The following is a 22,697-nucleotide window of genomic DNA, read 5'->3' as shown; positions in this document are numbered from 1 at the left end:
GAGGTTAGTCAAAAAAATGTTCAAACATGACGTCATATCCCTGTCATATCATCGACACGGGCCGCATTTATTTTCAAATACATAATATTCAATATAAAGTCATTTATAATATCTAAACAAGAAAGTTTCATCACGGTAAAATTACACCAATGCGCGATTTGAATCTTTATCATATTTCAACGAGGAAGTAATTTTTTTTTTAAAAATTGGTAAACGTTTTCCTATCAAGGAAGTAAAATATATATTTGCCGTCACACTAGATGACCAAAACATCCAAAGAAAATAATATGGCGCTCAGAAAACATTGATTTGCTACAGGAATACATCATTAAAGCTCAAGACAATCATTGCTGGACAGTGCTACTAAGTTTTCAGAAGCAAGCGGAATAATATAATCGAAAATCCGAAAAATGGCCGGTGCGAAGACAGCCCTACTACTAAGAGAGCTTGAGCAGGTGCTCCCTCTGCTGGACCCTGCAAGACGGGAGCTAGCCACACTGTGTTCACCCCATCCACACGTATGTATGCAGGATAAACTTTCGTTTGCTTAGTTTAGAGGATAATCACATTTTTTTAAATCTAAAATTTAACGAGTCCACCTTCGTTGAAAGTTCAAAATCCTTCAGAAGCTCAGATAAATACTTGTGAACTTCACGAGTTAAAGCTATTTGTTTTGATATAGCAACAACATCATCATAATCGGAAATAGTTAAATATTGATAAGTTTCGTTTTTTATCTATATATCTTTAACTAGATTGAGAGAAACGTTCAAAACGAAGATAGGTTACAAAAAGAGATAAGTGAACTACAGCGAGACAACGCGGAATTTCTTGACGCACTTCAGACGAAAGCTGACGAGTATTGTATGCTAGACAAAAAAAAGTAAACAGCAAGACGAACAAATCGAACAGTTGGAAACAGAGGTATAATCCTATAACAAGTTCATGTAAATGTAAACATAGTTTCATGTGCATTTGTTTTATTTAAATGATCTTTAATTGAAAGTTATTATAATAAAACAAAATTAAGTTAATGCGTATTTGTTTCTTCATACCAAAATGTAAATATGTAGTTTCATTGTTTAAAGTTTATTTTCCGATCACTTGGTATCACTTGGCTAGTTCAGTTGCTGGTCCTGGATGAATTGATTGACAGACTGAATAATATTGATCATTGATTAAAATTCAAACTAATTATTCACTATCAGTGTTTACTATTGACAAGTTGAAAGTTATTCGCTACCACCCATTTATTGTTACTTTCAGAAAAGGGAGCAAAGCGAACTATTCCAAGAAATAAAACGGCAAGTTTTAGATCTAAAGGGAGAAAAAGAGAGGATATGCATACAAATGGAAGAACAACATTCTAAATACCAAACGTTGGAGAAGAGATGCGAGAGCCAAAAACAGGAGAATGTGGCGCTGCAAGCTCAAATGAAGGTATGGCAAAATGATCGTCCGAGTAAGATATAAATAACCAGCAATATCGTGATTAAAGCTTTGTCTGTGAATTAGTTCTGGTAAATGTGGTGAACATATACTTTACTAATTCTTTGCAACTTATTTTACCTCCTCAGTCCACTGACGATCACGAAGTTGAGCACAAAAGACAAATACGGCATCTGGAATCTGATCAGGAAATATTGAAAGAAGAGCTACGTACAGCCAAGGAAAGGTATTGTATAGTTATTTAGAACTTCTTGTTTTCGTTGACTAGTATTTCTTGGCTAGATATTCTTGACGCTGTTGCTTCCTGTTAGTTTTATGTTACAAAGACTTCATCATATTCCTACTTAATATTAATTCAATGAAACCGTGAAAAAAATGCATCGACACTTAAAAAGATACGTTACGTTGTTGGACATAATTGTCTTCGATAAATTAAGGAGAAAACGTATATACAATATAGTGATGAATGAAAAAAAGGTTGGTTACCAGGCACTCGTGTGTGGTAATGTGCGTGTTAACATTTAAGTACTGTAACAGTTTAATTATTTATATCGCAGGGTAAGCTCATTGCTTGGCGAACGACTGACCTTGAGTGCAGGGGTCTCTGATTTAAGTGACCCGTATGGTCCAACCAAGATAGCGGAAATGTACTCTGCGCTCTACGATGACCTATGGACCGACGCCTACCAGGTCAGCGAGGTGGTGTTTCAGGGAAAGAGAGAAAAGAACCGGGTCAAGAAGCTTATACAAGTTTTGGTGTAAGATCTTGTGACACTGTTTAAATGTATGGTATATGTATGCATTTTGCTTGTTCAAAGTATTAACAAATTACTCTTATATAAAATTGTTTGCTTATAGTGTATCATTTTATGACCTTCGATAAACGTTTTAATTAGATACGAGTTAAAAACGTTTTCATTTCACTCGTAAATACTACTATTCATGTTTAATTTTTAAAAGGTTTGGTATTCTAGACACATAACAGTATTTTCCTTTTCAGCTTGTACATAAATTTTGCAAGGAGAAACAACACCAAGATGCAAATATTTTAAGAGCAATGTTTCGGAAGTCCCCGAATGTAAGCATAAATAGGTAGAAACTAGAGGTTCAACACATGTTATCTCAGTACTGAGAGTATTACAGGGAACGGTTTGCAAATCGGCACTATCAATGTTAAACAAATTCAGAGCTGATAACATTTTCAATTATGTATATACTGATAAATCATATGTACATACTAATACTTAAGTAATACGCTACCTTTGCACGGACAAGAGAATTTGGGATCGCCGCTTAGGCCTGATCAGCCCATAAGTGTGCAAGGATAGTATCGGACTGAATGTTTGAACTGCCACGCGATTTCTGAAAACGTAACAAGCGCACCATAAGATTATATTTGTATTGTGTCAATACATCTGTCGTACACCCAGGTCAACTTGCGTTGTTGTTTCATTTAGTAATTCGAAAATCATATCGATACATGTAAGGCGTTATTTTTCAGAATTGTGAGCAACTACCGCAAGATGTAAACCGTATTCTTCGAGATGTGTTGCGAGTGTCATACGAAATGGCTATTGGAAACATTAACAAGGTATATACGTCACAAACACAGTGCTTTTCGATTTTTGAAAGTATTTTCTTTTCTTTTTCATTATATACATATTGTCGTTGATTGTGTGATTTGTTAACTGTTTTTATTGCAGAAATTCTCAGAAGAGCTTGATAATTCTAAAGTGGTATGCAAGTTTGCAAGTGAGATACCACAATTTGTGGAGGCGTGTTTCCACATCTGCTGGTTAATGCTGATGCATGATCCACCAGTCGTCATCCAGAAAAACGTCACCAAAGGGTCTCCGTTCGATAAAGGTTCATACAAGCCATATATGACGACGGGAGATAAAATAGATTACGTTGTATGGCCAGCCTTACTACTGCACGAAGACGGTCCCGTAATTGCTAAAGGGGTTGTCGAGTGCTTTAGGTCAACTGCGTACAAACAAAAGACGACTTGTATAAAACCCGAAAAACAACAAGTGGGATATCCAGAAATAGATGATGCTCATGCGCGATTTGACAATAATTTCGATGATATTGATTAAGGGAAAATGATTGACAATTAAAATATTCACGAAACGGGACATCGAAATAAAACTGATGCTGAGCAAAATGTCACGGGAGTTCTATTAAACCCCAAGGAAATGGCTAATACGACGTGTGCTAATATTGACAAACCAACGAAACAGACAGATTATCCCGAGGAACTTGTACCTACTGGAACCGAACTGCGAAAGTTGAACTATTACAGGATTACATTTCGATCTGAAATGGACTGAAAGTTTAGAAAAGTAGATTCACAATACTGAATTACGTGTTCTTAGCAAAAATGAATTATAATACATTGCGTTTGCTTTGTTTCTCAATCAAAAATTCAAAGAACCGACTGTGGGGAATATTCCAGAATGCATCTGCAGGACGATCACCGCTTTGTATGAACACTTCCTTTTACCAGGATCTGTTTTTATAAGCTTGTACCGTCGAAAATTCATGAGTTTATACTAACTATACTCTAACACGTGAGTTTGGTTAGTGGTCACCAAGCCGGACAAGTGGGTTTTCTCCGGGTACTCCGGTTTCCCCCACAACACAAGACCACACCCTCGCGCAACATCGTGCCAACGAGAGTGACTTAGTATAAGTTATTATAACTTTCTTCACAATCGTTCTAAAATGTATAGTGTTTAAACTAACATTTAACGATTTGCAATGTCTAGGGTGCAGTTAAAGTGACTCTTTTAAAATCAATACATACACATGATAAACAAACATAAATGTTGAGTGATAAACCTTAAACTACTTACTAAATAATGCATTTATGGAAAATATACATTACTGAAAACTAGAATGTAACGGTGTATTTAATAACGCAAAAATATTAAATGATTGGTGAGTGCTAATGGATTTACTGTGATCTACTATCGTCTACATATTGGTAGAAATACCGTGTTTTCTGCACCTTTCTTTCAAATTAAACTCTGTTTCCTTCATAAGAACCATTGTTTTTTACATTTATTCATCCGTTTTGGTAAATTAAAACAATTGTATTAATTGTGGTAAATCTTATTTGGGAGTAAGAGTGCATCTTAAAACGATCGAAATCTCGCTGTGCCAGAACGCACTCCATATATGATGCACGTTGTTATTCGTTTGTCTATACATCGTGATGCGTAGGTAAGTTAAAATTTGGAACTGATTATAGAATTCCCATGGTTGTTTTCAAGTCATTAGTCTCAAATTTACAAAACTGCCTAATATTTGGTGTGATGTGGGAGGTGCAATTGTCTCTCATGGAAATACAGTGAGAAAACATTTATAGCGATGGCATTTTCAACTCCCAATGTATTGGAAATATTTACTGCCGCAATAGGAATTATGTTTTCTCTAAAATGGACAACTTTAGATTCTGTTGTCTGAAAACGAAAGCTTATCCCTAGTGAAGCAACACTCAACTTGCATAGTGTATATAGAAATCAGATAGTCAAAGAAAGCGACTTCTTCTTTACTACTTAATGTGTATGCCTTGGATAACAATAAAAAAAACAAATTCCGAACAATGCAATTAAGTTTTTTAATGAAAATAGCAAACAAACAAATAATATTTTGTATGTAATTATACATGTAACAAGATTATAACATACTTATCACAGACTGCTTTAAAAGCTGATCAATCCAAAATATAACAATGACATTAAATACATTATTATTAATGTGTCATGATAATATAAATGAAACTGTCTAATCAGAGTCAAGAAAGATACCTGACCATTATGTAACATGAAAACAACGTTCTAAAATGCTATATAATTTAAAGAAAATGATAGCAAGTCACTGTCTAACATATTATGCTGATTAACATTTTGTAAATCAAAAGCCGGACCATCATTGACAACCATTCATTTCTAATATAGCTCATAGCAAACAACAGTGTGTATAATTGACTGCAGAAGAAATCATACATCACCAATGATGGAGCTTGAATGATTTGATCAAATACTCACTGAAACTTAACAAGCACTGCAATTATAGTGTGTTAATGCACAGGTCAAAATGCTGCTTAACAAGGCTTACATTTACATTTGGAATAAATGAAGTTAACTTCAGGGTATATTGTGAAGCTGGGCAAACAGTTCACACACCACAAAGCAGTGTTTTAAATATAGCAAAAGCACCAACACTCAGCTTCATCAAAGTTGCCCTTAAGTGGATTATTATTTAACAAAAAAAAAATGGATTCAATGTTGATGAAAAAATAAACAACACTTGTACTAGAAGTGTTCAGCCATTAAATCCAAAATTAATTAAAAAATAATTGTTTCGTGGTCAGAATCAACATTCAAGAAGTGTTTGTCAATCATCATGCCCCCCTCAGCGCCATGTTGTCTGGAATATTTGGACAACTGAAGAACATATGCAAGTACTGAAATGCCAGCTAATTTGACATGATGACCTCAAAATCAATAGGGGTCATCTTCTGGTCACATCCAACATCCACATCAACTTAGGACTGTCTGTGCTGGCCTTGTCAAGTTATCACTCAGAAATGAATTTTGCGTTCACGGTCAAGGTCACCATGACCTCATGACCCATAAATAAACAGGGGTCATTTACTGGTCACACCCAACCACCATGTCAAGTTTGAAGACTATAGGTCCAGGCATGATCAATTATCACGGACAAGCTTTTCATGTTCAAGGTCACTGTGACCTTTACCTTTGAGCCCATGACCTCAAATGATTAGGAGTCATGAACTGGTCAGTCCCAACCTCCAAATCAAGTTTGGGGTGCATAGGTCCAGGCATTGCCAAGAAAGCACTCGAACAAGCTCTGGTTTACTGACCGACATACCGACATGTGCAAAGCAATATGTACATCCTCTTCTTCCAAGGGGTAGGTAATAAAACAGATTTATTGCAAAATATGTGATTGGATTAATTTGAATAACAATAAAACCATTTTAAAATATGAAAGCTACAATGATTTTGAAGTCAACTATGGCTTCAGTGTCATGTTAAGATTATATACTTAAATTGACCATATTATTTTAACACGACATTGAAGTCAGGTTAATATGTCTGCAAATTTCTTCCATTTTTGTCAACTAACACTTTTCAACTTCTTTGCAATCAATTCCATGAGCCATGAACACAGCGTCATCTTACGTTCCTGGCATTTTAAAAACTAAGTACTCACTCTAATGAGCTAGCTGAGAGCAAAGTAAACAATGAAAAAATATAAACTCTGCTGATGCAGTGACAAAAAACAACATCATAAAATGAGCACTTTAGATGCATTACTTAACTAGATCACGATGGCATATGTAATATTTCCCATTTGATGATATCCTGAGGGACTCCCTCATATCGTGTTATGTGTGGAGAGTGGAAGCTCCCAGTGTCTGTTTGCTGTCCATATGATATGATAGGGGAGGGATTGGTACTTAGGTCTAATGGGGACTCCTGGCCCTGATTCCGGTCACCCTTGTCCAGGTGTGTTGCCAGAGAGATGGGTAGTGCCCTGAAATCAATGGGTAGTCTGTCAGGGAGGGTGGAAAGGGGTGTCCTGGTCAGGGGCACAATGGTAGAGGAGAGCAAGGGGTTGGAGTGAGGGCCAGACAAGGGAAGCAGGCCCCTACCCCCCTCAGGCATGGTAGTCAACAGCGATAATGGCACTATCACATTGCTAGATGAGAATGCAGTCACTTTACTGCTGAATGGTCTTTGTAACTCAGTAATACTGGAATGTGTTGGTGACAGACTTGAGTCTGTCTGGAGGCTGGCCAGGCCTGGACGGAGACTGCTGTCTTTCACATAGTGGCCATGTGTCCGTACATGCTTCCTCAGGGAGCTTGGGTCAGTGTATCGCTTGTTGCAGCCTTGCATCTTACAGATGTAAGGCTTGTCCTCTTGGTGTGTTCGCACGTGCTTGAACCTATCGCTGGAGTTAGAGTAGGCCTTGTTGCAGCCCTCAAACGGGCAAATATATGGCTTCTCACCTGAGGATAGAAAAAAAAGCAATTGAAAACAGATTCAAAACATTGGCAACCTGTACCAAATGAGAAAGACATTATTTAAGGATTTTATTAAACTAAAAACAATTAGGTTGTCGGGTTAGCGGGTTATCCGGTTAGAGCAGTGGTTAACGCACTTGCTTCTCACCAAGGTGACTATGGTTCAATTCCCGGTCTGGGCGCATGTGAGTTTGGTTAGTGGTCACCAAGCCGTACAAGTGGGGTTTTTCCGGGTACTCTGGTTTCCCCACAAGACCACACTCTAACGCAACATTGTGCAAACGAGAGTGACTAAGTATAAGCTATCATAGCTTTATTCACAATCGTTGTAAAATATATAACATTTAAACTAAAAACAATAAGTATGCAGTCATCTAACAAAATCATTCAGGCAACAAATCTGAATTCCTTACCGTAACTTGTGATTATCATGACTATAATAGCTTTTTCTATGCTGACTTGTCACCTTTTATATAAACACCAACACATGAGTCAGTTAAAACTAGAGCTGTGACAAGAGTAATGAATAACCCTTCAAGTAACAAAGGGCAATAACTGTAGTTAGCTGAAAATGAGTTATTGTTCCTGTAAACTGCACTGTCTCCATTATATTCAACCATCATAACAAGTTTCATTGAATTCCATCCAGCAGTTTTGAAGTTATGCTCCGGAAAAAGGAAAATTGCAACGGACAGACTGAGCAGAAAGTGGCTCCATACCCCCATTAAACTTTGTTTGTCCTGAGTATAATGACTGCCATAAGAAGTTGGACTCTGTGAAGAAACTTTTTGACAAAACGAAAGTTAAATTTGCATTTAAAAAAAATGTGTTTTTTTGCACTGCATGCCTTATTTCAAATTATCGTTCCAGTTTTTGTTTTTTTAATGAAACATATGCTGTATCAATAAAATGCTGGAATGGACCATGTCTGGTTATTTAAAAAGAATTAGTGTTTAACTTGACTTATGAGCAAAGAAAGGTCTAAGAAGCTTGGCTTAATCGATAATGCACATGCCATGCCTACCAGTGTGAGACCGTGTGTGTATTTTGAGGTTCTCCAGCCTAGAAAAGGACTTTCCACACTGATGACATTTGTGAGGCTTTTCATTTGTGTGTGTCCTTATATGGATCAACATCTTATACCTGGAAAGGTACCAGAAAAATCAGCATGAATTATTTAACACAAGCAAAGCAATGACCTCAATCATCCAACATTCTCTGATGACTTTAACAGCAAAACTTAGTGAACATTTAGCTAGTGATGGAGCTTGCTAAACATGCATAATGTCATTGTAATCATTTTGACAATTTTATGTTTTGTAAATTTTTATGTAAAACTTTTGAAAACCTTCACCCACCCTGCCATTTCTTTTATGCACAATATTCGAATGTTCTGGGGATAACTATGATTGTAATGTATTATAGTAATTCATCAATGTTGCTTTTCACTAATGGTTTCCTGTAAAGTGCTGGACATGTCAAAACCATAGTCAACAAGTAACAAAATGTCATTGTTTCACTTTCAAACAATCAATCTGGCATACCCTACATGCAGCTTTATTTGGTAAAATTAATTCAGCGTTACTGTTAACTGATGTGGTAATATGATATCATCCCATCTTATGTCAAATTTTATCTTGAGGATTTTGTTTTTCACACATTTTTTGTTACACAGCAAAATGGTAAACTTAGTTTCTATATCACCTGCTTAAATTAAAGCCAGATTTTTCATTTTGACAAATATGATTAGCAGGATGTATGATTATAGAGGGAGAAAAAAGGAAAATGCTGCTAACCCATGTTCACACTGGTCCGACCAGCTGTCCCATATTCATACTGATCCTAAATATCATGCTGAGAAATATTTTGACAGAGCGTCTTGGAAATTGGTTAAAGACTGTTGAATTTATGAAAGTAATAAGAAATTTTAACACAAAATGTTGTCTTCAGGGCCCTCCACAGTAAGTGGGTGGGGAAGCCAAATGCCAAAAAATAAAATGTTTCAAAACTTGATGTTTTGTTTCAATTTTTCAAGTCTAGAACAAAAATCCTTGGCAACATTTATTAGGTATTAAGGATTTGAGCTAATTTTACGAGATTTTATCAGATTTTTTACCAAAAGCATTTGCTTTCTTTTCTGAAAAACTCTGTTGTCAATATAAATTTGTTTTTTTTGTGTCAATACCCAATCAACAATGTCTTGTGGTTTCTTGCTGATATTTCTTCAAATAAGAAAGATATTCAAGAAAATAATGCAAAATAGGGATTAAAATTCATTTCCTGATTATAAAATTGAAAAATATCTTTCTAAAATAGCTGCAATCACCACATAGCCACAAGACACTGTTGATCAGGTAGTCTGAAATATTTTGACACAAAAACATATTCACTTTGTATATGGTAACTGATGAATTTGTGAAAGAAATAAGGAACTTTAACACAAAGTGTTGCCTAATATTTGACGTAGTTTTTTACCAAAAATCACCCATATTCACACTAGTCTTAAAAATTATGTGGACGAATGTTCTGACAAAGTTTTATAACGATCTGATAAAAACTGTTGTACTTATGTCACAAAAAACCTCCACAAAATTGTCAGCGGCACTGAAACTGAGGCCCCTCCCAGTTTTCAACATTCACTAACCCAGAGTTTTTAAATGAAAAATATGGTTAAAAACAAGTATAAAGGTGAAATGATGAAATCTTGGAGGACAAACATACTTATTTCTTAACTATATCAAAACTATGTACAACTTCCTACCTGGCATTGAAGCCCTTCCCCCTGCGTGGGCATCCTCCCCACTTGCACTGATACTCAGAGTCTGCCCTCTCTACCCGCACATGGTGGTCGTTCACATGCACTACAAGCTCATCCATGGAAACAAACTGGCGGTCACAATTCAACCATCTACAGTCATGTAGCTCTGGCTCTGAGGAATATTCACACTTGGGTGATTTGGGGAGGGAATACTGATGAGGTGTCTGTAATAAGTTAACAAAATTCTTCTTATACCATTAAAAAACGGCAAATGGTTCATCTGCAAGTATATAAAGATAAGATTCTTTATAAGAAATTGCTCTGACAATAGTATCAGTCTATTTCTTTTCATTGTACTTTAATACTCTTTATTCATAGACTAAGGAATTTCATATCTCAATTAGCAAAATAAATATAAAAGAATAAACAATAAAAAATAATTGTGAATGCATTTGCATCAAAAGAAATCAATCACTAGTTTTTGCTATGTATTATAGTTTGCTTAACCCGCAAGTATTAAAAAAAACAACCAACCTGAAGAGTTTGAATGGCCGACTCGGGCCTAGTGGACGGAAGTTGGCATGTTGCCAAGGGTACGGCGATGCTGGGTGGGAGGTTGTCAATGTACGTGGGCGGCGAGCTGTAGATGGCGGAGTCGAGGGGCAGAATGGGGATGGGGCGAAGCACAGTCGGGGCTGGGCAGCACACAGGGGACCGTGAGACCGGTGGGCTCATATTCAAGTCAGAACTGACCAGGCTCAACTTCCTTTCAACTTGATAAAAATAACATGATAACATTATTTAAATGTGGAAAAATTAAATGGAAGTGGGGATAAAAAAAAAAACAAGCGTGATGGAGCAAGGTATGCACCTTGGAGGAAAAAAAAACTATTATATTGCAGTATTAGTATACAGGCTCATGAAACCAGCAATAGAAAAATATTAGTGAATGCATTAAAGCATAATGAATATTACTATGACAAATCAAACATATTTCTCATTTTCTTAATTATCTTGATAAGCATACAATTTAAGTTTCCTTCATAATTAAAACAATTAAGGTTTACCATTGCTATTATCGCCATTGTTGATGAAATCTGATGGAGAGTACTGCTCCTCCTGGATCACCATGGTAATGGGGTTGAGGTGATCGTGGACTGGCTCTACCACCACAGACTCACGCTGCATCCACTCCTGTCCCATCTCAGAGCCTCCACTTGTCTTTCCTGCATTTCTCCTTAAATGGCTTCGCAGAATCACCTTGGAAAGAAACACAGAAAATTACATACTAAAATAAAACTCAAAAACATTATATGGATTTTTGGAAAGGTATCTTCCATGGGGGGGGGGGGGGGGGGGGAATATAAATGGTGTTTTTGCACAAATGCATACAGTGTTATTGTTTATCATTGGGTTGTGCCGCTTTGAGGGGTTTAGCTGGAGGGTTATGGGAGGAAGCTGCACCCTGTCCTTTTTTGGAAGCATCGTTCTGCCCTCATGAAGACCAAAATGTGCATCCTTTTGCCTTTGAAGAATTAAATGGTTATGATTATGAAATATTTATTTTATTTTGATTAAAAGTTAAAATGTGATTATGATTCAAAAAAACTTTATATACATAGAAGTTGAAACTATAATATTACTTCAAAAAAGCACAATTTTTAACATTTCTATGAAGTAAATGTACCTGATGAATTCTTCTCATAATATTTGGTGATTTATAAATTAAGATACGTTAATAGATTTCTTAACAATACTATATAGCCATTGCAAACAAACTATGTGTTTTAAACATGAATGAAGTATCAAGCAAAAATGCACACACACAAACCTTTTACTAACTTTTCTTACATGACTCAGCATATTGCCTAAAATAAACCATTCCAAAACATTCTCCCTTGAACTAGTCTTGCCCTTTTTTATGGCTGGTCATTCAAGTGTTCACACGGCTTTCAGGAAGAATTCTTTGAAACATATCTCGAAAAGGGTGGTTTATTCACAACACCACTCAAGACAATTATTTTTTTATAATATTCTCCAAATACATGAATACCAATAATTATTTTCTGATACAAATTCATTCCAATTCACTTGAAACAGATCCTGCTAGAAAAGTATGCCACAACTTCTTATGACAACGACATGATAGCCGAAATCATGCTGTATATATGTCACATGCATTGAGTAGAAAAATAGCAACACTGGAAAAATTACCTTTTGATCAGAGATATCCCTTCTTGCAAGAGTAAACTTAGGAAACCATACCATGTTTACTTGAAATACTATGAACACAATAACAGAAATGTTGCTGCAGCAGAATATTATATATTGCCAGCATCCATCCAGGAGTCACTAACCTACGTCAGAGTGGGAATGTCTCTCGCTGTTAATAAACACATCAACAAACAAGGCAACTTTTTTTCTCGGACACAAATGACCAACTGAACTGTCAAGGTGTTTTCATTTATCATCTAACAGTGCAAACAGTTTTTACCCTGGACAATGTACGTCAGACTTTAAACAATGCTACAGGTAATACAAGAGGTAAAAGTGACTTTAGATTTGTTCAACTCTGCTTGCTTAAAGAATTTCAAGCTAAAATGTATCTACTTTCTGTTGTTAACAATACACAGAGAATAGAGATTTGTAGACAACCAAGTCCAGGAATGATGCAATGTATCCATGCTAGATATGTTGCGTAATGGTCAACCAGATGAACTGCTAGGTAAAAAGCTCCTTCAGTTTTTTAGATAAACATGTCTTTGTCAAATTTTCACATTTTTTCCTACATGTTGGATAGTTCATTGGTTTATTTGGGTTTATATTTGGATTGTAAAGAAGTAATAACGATATACCTGACTCTGAAATATGAAGTTTTTATTAAAAGATTGGCCTACTTCCAGGTTGATTAAATTTCACTTTTGGATCCTAAGAAAGTTAAAACTATGACATCAGGGTTCCTTAAGACATGAAATATCTGTAATGTGAAAGCATAACTGAATGCATGTAATATAACAATACCTACATGTAGTCACCAAGAAAAGGCTATCTAATTATCACATACCGTACACTAAAATAAATGCAGAAACATAAAATACTCACAGTAACTGTTCTCAAAGTTAAAGATTCACGAAGACTTATCATGCCCCTTGGCAGACATGTTTTTAGGCAATATAAGTACATGTAGTACTTTTAATTATTTTTTTATACCCTTTGCAACTCATAAACCTTAATTTGATGGAATATGCAAGTGGACCAACTAAGGAACATTCCTTGAAAATAGGTTTAATTGTGTTCCAGCCAACATGAAGCTCTGTTTGGGATGTACATAAACCTTTTGCAGTTACAACAGTAACATAAATCCTAAAAGTCCTTAAAATTGCTTTAACATGCAGTTAAGGACACTCATTGTAGATGAGGTTAAAAGGTTTAAAATAACATATAGAATTCAACACTTTCCTCCAGAACTGTTACACCGCACAACTTAGGTTTAGGTTTTTCAACACAAGGTGTTACCTCTGCCTTCATACTACTGGTGCTGATGGCAGCTAGCGCTCATGTCTGGGTGACTTCTTGGGCCCCCTCATCTGTTTTCACCTGGAATGGAGGAAAGTAGGCAAATAAGAACTGAAGGTTCATAACAAAAGCCATTCCTTCTGAACAATACGAAGTAGTTATTGTGAGAGACCAGAAAACTTTCCAATAATAACTAAGTAGCCATTGAAATGACCACTACAGCCAACTTAGTGTGGCCTGGGTGAAGTAAGCAGATTCATATACAAACCTAAATATCTGATAAAACCAATACTATGACAATCACTCTTTGAGCAATTTTTTAGTACAACAGAGGTTCAATTTTGAAACATATACTAACTAAACTGTTAAAAGTCAACTTATAAAATAAAATAACTAATTGTCATTTAAAAAAGCATTCCAGCAGCTTTTAGATTCGAGGTAATGTTTTACCAGCTTCGGCTGCCTGCAACTCCAATCTCATTAAATCATATCAAAATACAGGGAAAATATAAACAGATGCTTTTTCTTAATTTCTTTTCGTGTAATTTAAATTGAACAGAAATAATAAATACATGTCGAGATATTCAACAGAACAATCAATTATCTAATACTCAACACACTTTGTGTCTCAGTAGTTTTAAACATAAGAGATTTAAAGGGACTGTTCACCAGATTGGCACCAAAAAGCTTTTTTCTGTAACGAATCTTAGGACAATTATTTAATAAATGTTTTATTCTTTCATATCATTATTGTAAAAAAAATACCAAAATGTAAAAACAAATTGAGTTGTAGACCGGGAACTGGTGTCGCCAAAATTGCATTCCATTGTTGTATCCACTGAGCTACAAAGACTTACCCTATATGGTTGGAATATTTAAGCTATATACCTAACTTGGTAATATCACGAGATCACATCGACTAGCCAATCACGCATAAGGAATGAATTCTACTAGGTAGACATACCTAGTAATCTTTTTTAATGGAAAAATACGAGAAAAATGTGAAAATTAAATTAATTGTAAACTATGTGGTACTTCAGTTAGTAAGTTTCAATGCATTGTACACATTGATACCATGTTTATGTCATTTTTTGACATTTTTTTTTTTTCGCTATTTCATCATACGGAGTACAGCCCCTTTTAAAGCAAATAATGAAATGAATCAAACTAATCTAATAAGACAGATAATATTTACAGTAATATTTGTATTAAAAGTACATTTATATTAAAGCCAAAGAAGCATGTTATTTGCAAATCCACAATAGCACAATGGAATATCAGAACTTGTAAGGACAATATTAATTCAGTTTCTTCTACCTCGATAAAAATGGCAAATTGAGATTAGAAATAGCAATCTTTAATTACTCAGGTTACTTTTAAATCTGAACAATGCTTGGTTATTATCCAATAAAGGACCCTTTAACCAATATTTATATGGTCTATATTCACCAATTAAATGATAAATGGAAGTAATGCATTAATACAATTCACACAATATGAAGAATGTATTGTATTCACAGAAATATTGGAGAAAATCTGAGGTCTAGTTTCTGCACTGAGGGAAACCCTTAGACAATTGGGTATGGCCGTTTCATTAAATACCAATGACATGAGTACAGCATTTAATGTGAAATGCATTGTCATGTTCTTAACTATCAATCAGGACATCAAATTCTGTTTGCCATTTTTGCTAACCTTATAAGCCAATTTTATTTGTAAGTGTATTTTTTGGCAAAATTGTATCCTAAAACATTTTGTAGCTTTATTCCAGAGTTTTGGTTAGGCAGTTTAACCAGTGTGGTGCATTATGTCCTTTTTTGAAAGCATGTTTTAGCCCCAATGGAAATCAGTATGTGCACCCTTCCGGCCTAATGAAGACCATGATGTGTGCCCTTCTGCCTCAATGCAGACAGTATGTGTACCCTTTTCATCAAATGAAGACAAGTATGTGTACCCTTCTGTGCCCATGCAGACTTGCATGTGTACCCTTCTGCGCCCATGCAGACTTGCATGTGTACCCTTCTGCCCCCATGCAGAACAGCATGTGTACCCTTCTGCCCCCATGCAGAACAGCATGTGTACCCTTCTGCCCCAATGCAAACAGCATGTGTACCCTTTTCCCCAAATGCAGACTGCATGTGTACCCTTTTTCCACCATGCAGACTCGCATGTATACCCTTCTGCCCAAGTCAAATATATCTATATTTCTTTTTAAAACTTAACATACTGTGAAATAACTTATATTTGTTGGCATGAAATTTTGTTGTTTGCCGAAAAAATACAATTTTGTGGGTACTTGAATTCGTAGTTTTTCATTTTTGAAAAAAAAAATGAATATGCGATCTTCCTAGATCGTCTGCATAATCTCCACGCGCTGGCCCGTGATTTCCGCTTTCTACGTCACACTGTTGCTAAAGTGGTACAAGATGCCAATTAGTGCATATACCCATGTCAATTATCCATTTAATTGGGAATTGAGGTCATAAAAGAATATGTATCCTGATCATAAATACAGATAGGGGAAGCCATTGAATACCAATTAAAAAATTTGAAAACTTTGGAAACACCGAAAATGTGCGTATATTTGAGTAAACAAGATCATTTCAATATTTATTCACACGTTTTTGTTTAATGAATATACTGAACGCGTTGTTTTGTACTTTGTCATGTTGGGTGCTCAGTAACCTCCAATGTAATCGAGTAATTATTTCATTGAAGAAAAAAATCGAGTACCGACACTCATCATGCACATCTAAACCTGGAGATTTTCATTAACAGCACACGTTTAAACACGTGCTTCTGTGATTTGGTAATAAAACACATTTAATTTATTTGTTAAAGGCAAATATAATATATTAACAAAACAATGATAGTAAAATATACAGTGAGACAGGTTTAAACGCTGGATACTGCGACTTCTGTAACGAATAAACTTGTATGTACATAACATGGCAGTTGAAAAAGTGAATTAACGGTCTATATTTTGTGGGATCTTAAATTCGTGGATCACCCTACCCACGAAAACCACGAACATTAGTGCCCCATGAACATTAATGATTTCACAGTATATGATCATTACAAAGAAATCCACAATAAACTGGGTTTCCAATGACCTAATATAACAGATTTATTTGGACTTGCTGGTGACATTCCATTATAAATATGAATTATTGATTATAAAGGAAACTTATTTTCAGTAATGAGTAGGTTGAATGGTGAAGCTGAGTTTCTAAACACCCAAATTTTAGTCATAACTTGACAATAACCTATACTGTACTTCAATCGGATAATCGATCAATCAGGGTCTCTGATTAATCGATTATGAAAATCCAAGCCCATTGCCCATCACTACCAATTACTTGGAAGTAAAGTAAAAGTTCTTAAGACCCCTCGCCTTTCTTTTTAGGAAATGACTGTCAACAACTGTTCACAGTGTGGAAAATTGTACGAGGTTCATTAGAGCAATCAACATTGTAATTCATACAAAATTATTTTCAAATGAGATTTTAATGAAGTTTCTGCTGCGCTTCCTAAAAGGGATACCATCATCGTAATTCTTCAGCCGCCTCATACCCCGCAGATAGGGGACAGAAAATAAATTCATTGATTCGATAACAAAAAGAGTGTCTAATGAGTGTACTGCTAGGACATGACTCAGGGTTCCCGCCTGTGATCACCATTGTGGCCATCTGTGACAACAAAATTTTAATAATATTTTCTTAAAATGACATTAGGAGCACACTCAGCAGTATCCATGTCATGATCATGATCATGATATCAATTTTTGGATAACCTCAGCCATTTCCCATCGAAAACAACGTTGGCTATATGCCGGTATATCAGTAAATGTATTTTCGTAACAATTCCCAAAAATATTATTCATTAATTGTAGTGTTTTTACGTGTTTTTTGTATTAATACTAAGTTCAAATTGATTGCCGATAAAGTGTGTAATTGCGAAAAAGACAATAAAGTTGACTTCTTTTGGATGTAATAAAACAGCGAAATCAACTATCACAAGGCAAAGTTATCGCCCTCAAAGATGTCCCCTGTCTAGTTGGGGATGTTTGAATGACAATATTTGTTTATAACAATTTCTAAAATATTTTACTGACATAGCTGTTTTGGACTGAAATTATAAAAAATGAACAAATCTCAGACTTATTTATTGGCCATTTTCTGTTGCCATGGTCTGCCACGGTCAATCGGAAAATTATCTATTTTTAGAAGCCCTGGTTTTAAGCATGCAGGCTACTGCAAATATCATTTTGAGATCAGTATTTTCTCCAAGCATACAGGTCAGGACCGTAGCCATATCACTGCATGTAACTTGCCATAAAATAATGTTAAATTACTGTCAATGCTGATTGTGTTATTTTTCTCTCAATCTGATAACATGAATTATTTTTAATAACGTGAAAGTAACAGAATCAGTTTGAGATGTTGAAAATAAATTGACATTCAGTGTGTGCACATTTAACCTCTTCATGGAAAAGCAGGTGTGCAATGGAATTTTTTTTAACAACTTGAAAGTTTCAGGTTCACTGGGCAAGAGGTGAAAACAGTGAGTCTTGGAGATGTTCTTATCATGTCGATCTATCATCATAAATATTATTTATATAAAAATATTTTTCCCAATCCCTAACCAATAAATACTGCCACATATGGCCTTCTAATATTCCAAAGAGGTAAGCTCAGTTGGTAGAGCTCCATGCTAATGGTCAAGCAGTCGTGATATCTAGGAGCACACTTTACTATCCAGAAAAAATACTTTTAAATTTAAACAAGCTTTTACATAAAAGTGTTATGTGTAGTCCCTTTTCAAGTGTAAATAACTGCTGTAGAGGAAATTTTCAGAAGCCTTTTAATTTATATTTCCTATTCTATACCATTTTTATTCTGAGGCTTGAAACGTATTTAATTGAATTATATTTAATTGCATGAATGTTAATACAATGTAACAATCAATACAACATAAACAGGTTTACATATCAGGGTGGAATTTGAGACTAATTTAATATCAAACATGCAAAGGGATTGAAATGTATATACATAAGTAATAATTAAATATCAAACATGCAAAGGGATTGAAATGTATATACAAAAGTATCTGCATTTAATTGACCATCAGGTAGCAACGTCCAAATTTTAACCCATCCATAATGAAGCTCTTATCAGAAGCCAAAGCAATATGACACCAGTGAAAACCATAATTTGTTCAGAAAGGGTTAAATAGTAATGCACCAGTCAATTGTATCCACGCCCCCAAGGTCCGGGAAATAACGGGGACTTTGACTTTTGGCCCAGCCAAGGCCTAAAAAAAAAATACATTTGGTTCGGGTTACCCGACCCTACCTACGGAATAGGCGCCGACCCTACCGTTTTTATAGTCAATTTGAAAAAAAAAAATGAAAAATGAAAAAAAAAAAAAAAAAAAAAAAAAAATCTTGTTTTTTTTTAAATTGCTTTTTAATATTAAGTTTAAACCTTAAATGCTTATACAGAAGATAGCTTTAACACCATTCTCCAATGATGAAAATTATTTTCTTATATAAAACCTAATAAAAAAAAAAAATAAAAAAAAATATAAAGCCTACCTACCCTACCTATTTTTTTTAAGGATGTAACCCTAACCAAACAATTATTTTTTTTAGGCCCAAGCCAAGGTAAGACCTCCTGCCCTGCGGCGATGATTTGCTGGTAAACTCCCTGCCAAATGCCCCAGCACCCCAGGGACCCTAGGTAAGGCCCATATCCCACTGTTTTTTGGCGCGAAGTCAAAACCACCATATTCACCCAGCACTGTGCTGGGCCACCTGGACAGTAAAGGGGGGGGGGGGGGGTGCAGGGCGGCATCATTACAATTGCCTGGTGCATAATGTATGTGACAAGTAATAATTGAATATTCAAATGTGAAATATTCTGTTGCAAACCCGAAACCTACCGTTGCAGACACACGCTAGTATTACATATAAATAGGGGTCATATAGTCTAGATTTGATAAAAAGTCAATGTTTAAATAAAATTCTTTTGTTGGAATCCAACCAACCATGGAACAAAATCGCCAGGTTAGGACATTTGGATTTTTTTCCTAATTTTATATATGCACCTTATTAGTAAATAGTTTCCAGAGTTCAACTACATGTCATCATTTTAATTTTATTTTTTTTATAAATATTAACACTAATACATACTGTGACAGCAAGGTTATATATCCTAATCCATTTAATTATCTATATCCTTTTGATGTGAGTCACACTTATCTTAATGACAAATTGGTACGAACGTACCTTGGTCCGAATAAACATTATTTACAAAATGAAACCAGACCCAAAATGCCAATTGCAATTAAAATAACTAAATCGAAAGTGATTTGAAACTCGATAAACCACACCCAACTAATTACCTTGTTGAAATCAAAACCTTAGCGAGACAATCATTACAATGAAGTTGCCAGGTGGAGTTACATTTTGACAGTTCAATCAACACATGCGTAGACCCCCTGCAACACAAACAAATGACGTCATTGTAGATTTACGACTTACTTCGGTTACAAACAACTATTATTTTTACAACATTAAGTCGTTTGTATTTACCTCCCCTGTTAATTAATGACCCGGGATTCATTTTTCAAATTTCAATATTGAAAAATGATGACATAATGTATGGTAAAATGACACAGCATACAGACACAAAATGCTACCTGACAATACCATGTATAGTATAATTCAAATAATATAGGGATATTTTTTCAAGATATTTAATAAATAATAAAGGAGTAAACAAATAACTACTACAACCATGGAATTTGCGGATCCTTGTGTTGGGGTGCACCCGGTTTCAATTTTGAGGTTCCAGAGGGAACAAGCGCTCGCCTAAAGTTCGGTCACCTCTTGTCACTTCTGCATTTTCCGGTGCAACTTCAGATACAACAATAATTCAAACTACATGTTCCACCAACAACCAATACTATCAATACTACTGCAGCTATTGCTTTATCAACTTCCCATAACAACTAAGTACTACTTCTATGAGGATGGCAATACTGACAGTGTTAACGAAGACCTTGTAATAGCAATGACAAAAATGATAATGCTAACGAGTTTGGCGAAGATAATGACCGCCACGTTGCCATAATTACACCTCAACTTCTGTTCCTTAAATGAACTGCCTTTCGGCAATTGCGTTTGTCAATCGATGATTATTGTGACATCATTTGAAAAAAATATTTCCGGTTTCAGTCGGGTCGTTCTATTTACAGAATGGGTACGAAAGGTTTTCTTAAATGAAGTATTTTTTAACAATTATTGAATGAAATAATGAACTATTGGTGTAAATATAAGTAATGAATTGCGGGGTTGATGTCATTATCGGAGTTCGGACTTCACACACTTTGACTATCCCAACTGCGTTCATAACCCGATAGTGACATCAACCCCGCTATTCATTCCTTAATTGACCATTCAAAGTCAAATAAGTTAACTAAGAAATACACCTGTTTGATTGATAATAAATTATATCGATCATCTTAGACGTTTTGATAGGTTGATGCACATTATTTGTTTATTTTGATGCATTATCATGATTAATTAATTCGACTTGAATGATCGAACACAGATATCTCACAGAAAATGCGAAAGTTCTTGTATACAATTAACTTACCAAATGCAGATTTACCAAGAGGATTTGATTATCAACAAATATGTCCAAAATAAAAGCGATTTGTTTTTGCACTGCGACACAATTGGCATTGTCATCTGTTTAGGGTAAAAGTAACAATATCAATATGATTTGTTTTTAAACATAACTACAATCAAGGGAGGTAACCCTGGGACTTACGGTTCCACAAATACATATTTCGTCATCTAATTTCTAATTATTACTACGTTGGAATATTTGGATAAATCAAAATTGTAAAGAAAGGTAATTGGAGAAAATACAAGTTCTGTAACAAATGACCAACCTAAATATCGCCTTTTAAGTATATGAAGGGAGGTAATTTGGTGACAACATTATGAATCTTGTACAAAACATACCACGCCATAAATACATTGATACTTTTATTTTCATTCAAGCCTAAGAAAACTAGTTCGGATGAAAATACACATATAAAGCTCATTTTATTTCAAGGAAGGCAATTTAGAATATTGAGTGACAGAGTTATGATTCTTGAAGTGCTCGTGAAACATGTGCTTCATTATTTCTTATACCCGTTTCAATACATTGTACTTGAGAATGTATCATTTAAATCAAGAGGCAACTTGATAATAAATTGGAAGTTTTTCACGTGCTTCAAACAAGTTCACATTGCCACTATTACATTGATGCCTTCGATTCCTTTCTAGCTGTTTAAAGTTCTGATGAAAACAACATTGATTAAGTGAATTTTTGTAAGATAACATAGGGCAATAAGTCTGACAAAGTTGGAGTAAGGAGCATTTACTGTGAGCAAATTAAAGTTTGGAGCAAGAGCTGTCATGGTATGTGACAATGACCTATAAACATGGTCAGTATATGAATAAGTAAAAGCAAAGACCACCTATAATCTATCCTTATATGCATCATTCCATTGTGAATGTGTCTGACCTTGACCTTATAGGTAGGGACACGAGTCTTGCGCGCTACACATCATCTTGGTATGTCAAGCACATGTGACAAGTCATCTTAATATCTATCCATACAAGAGAAAGTTACAGTCTAAACATGACCATTTATACTCGTGTTCTTATGTGCAGCATTCCATAGTAAACAAACACTTAAAAGTGACCTTGACCTTATTGGCTTAGAGGAAGGATATGTCTTGCTAAGACATTTCTTCTTGGTACGTCTAACACTAACACATATTGCAAGTTCTTTCAAATTGTGTCCATACAAGAAACAAGAGCTGTCACAGAGACAGCGCGCTCGACTA

The 22,697-nt window shown here is 35.2% G+C and overlaps 2 protein-coding genes across 4 annotated transcripts; one reads left to right on the top strand and one right to left on the bottom strand.

Annotated features, from left to right (window-relative positions):
* Positions 1-272: 272 nt before the first annotated feature.
* On the top strand, positions 273-4,478 carry LOC128228820 (uncharacterized). Of its 2 annotated transcripts, none has more exons than XM_052940322.1 (8): positions 273-518; positions 846-924; positions 1,267-1,440; positions 1,578-1,675; positions 2,007-2,207; positions 2,450-2,527; positions 2,951-3,040; positions 3,153-4,478. In XM_052940322.1, the coding sequence occupies exons 5-8, from the start codon at positions 2,121-2,123 to the stop codon at positions 3,546-3,548; spliced, it is 651 nt and encodes a 216-aa protein (XP_052796282.1). In that variant the 5' UTR covers positions 273-518; positions 846-924; positions 1,267-1,440; positions 1,578-1,675; positions 2,007-2,120; the 3' UTR covers positions 3,549-4,478. The 2 variants fall into 2 exon arrangements, with proteins under 2 accessions (XP_052796282.1, XP_052796281.1); XM_052940321.1 differs by having other exon boundaries at positions 756-924.
* A 588-nt stretch (positions 4,479-5,066) lies between these two features.
* LOC128229281 (zinc finger protein GLIS2-like) lies at positions 5,067-20,309 on the bottom strand. 2 transcript variants are annotated; one of them, XM_052941107.1, is made up of 7 exons: positions 20,193-20,309; positions 13,788-13,868; positions 11,339-11,531; positions 10,806-11,044; positions 10,275-10,495; positions 8,538-8,656; positions 5,067-7,498 (listed from the first exon to the last, which is right to left on the bottom strand). In XM_052941107.1, the coding sequence occupies exons 2-7, from the start codon at positions 13,797-13,799 to the stop codon at positions 6,810-6,812; spliced, it is 1,473 nt and encodes a 490-aa protein (XP_052797067.1). In that variant the 5' UTR covers positions 13,800-13,868; positions 20,193-20,309; the 3' UTR covers positions 5,067-6,809. The 2 variants fall into 2 exon arrangements, with proteins under 2 accessions (XP_052797067.1, XP_052797068.1); XM_052941108.1 differs by lacking the exon at positions 20,193-20,309 and adding an exon at positions 19,981-20,111.
* Positions 20,310-22,697: the final 2,388 nt, after the last annotated feature.

Source organism: Mya arenaria, chromosome 3 (genome assembly GCF_026914265.1).
Source record: "Mya arenaria isolate MELC-2E11 chromosome 3, ASM2691426v1".
Classification (NCBI taxonomy): Eukaryota; Metazoa; Mollusca; class Bivalvia; order Myida; family Myidae; genus Mya; species Mya arenaria.
Note: the sequence above shows the minus strand (reverse complement) of the source record. Positions and strands in the feature narration are given on the sequence as shown.

Coding starts and splice junctions, on each gene's coding strand:
- LOC128229281 (XM_052941107.1), bottom strand. Junction 11,045..11,338: donor CAATGGCGATAATAGCAATG/GTAAACCTTAAT, acceptor ATTTTTATCAAG/TTGAAAGGAAGTTGAGCCTG. Junction 10,496..10,805: donor CGGCCATTCAAACTCTTCAG/GTTGGTTGTTTT, acceptor AACTTATTACAG/ACACCTCATCAGTATTCCCT.
- LOC128228820 (XM_052940322.1), top strand. CDS start 2,121: ATGGACCGACGCCTACCAGGTCAGCGAGGTGGTGTTTCAGGGAAAGAG. Junction 2,528..2,950: donor TGTTTCGGAAGTCCCCGAAT/GTAAGCATAAAT, acceptor GTTATTTTTCAG/AATTGTGAGCAACTACCGCA. Junction 3,041..3,152: donor CTATTGGAAACATTAACAAG/GTATATACGTCA, acceptor TTTTTATTGCAG/AAATTCTCAGAAGAGCTTGA.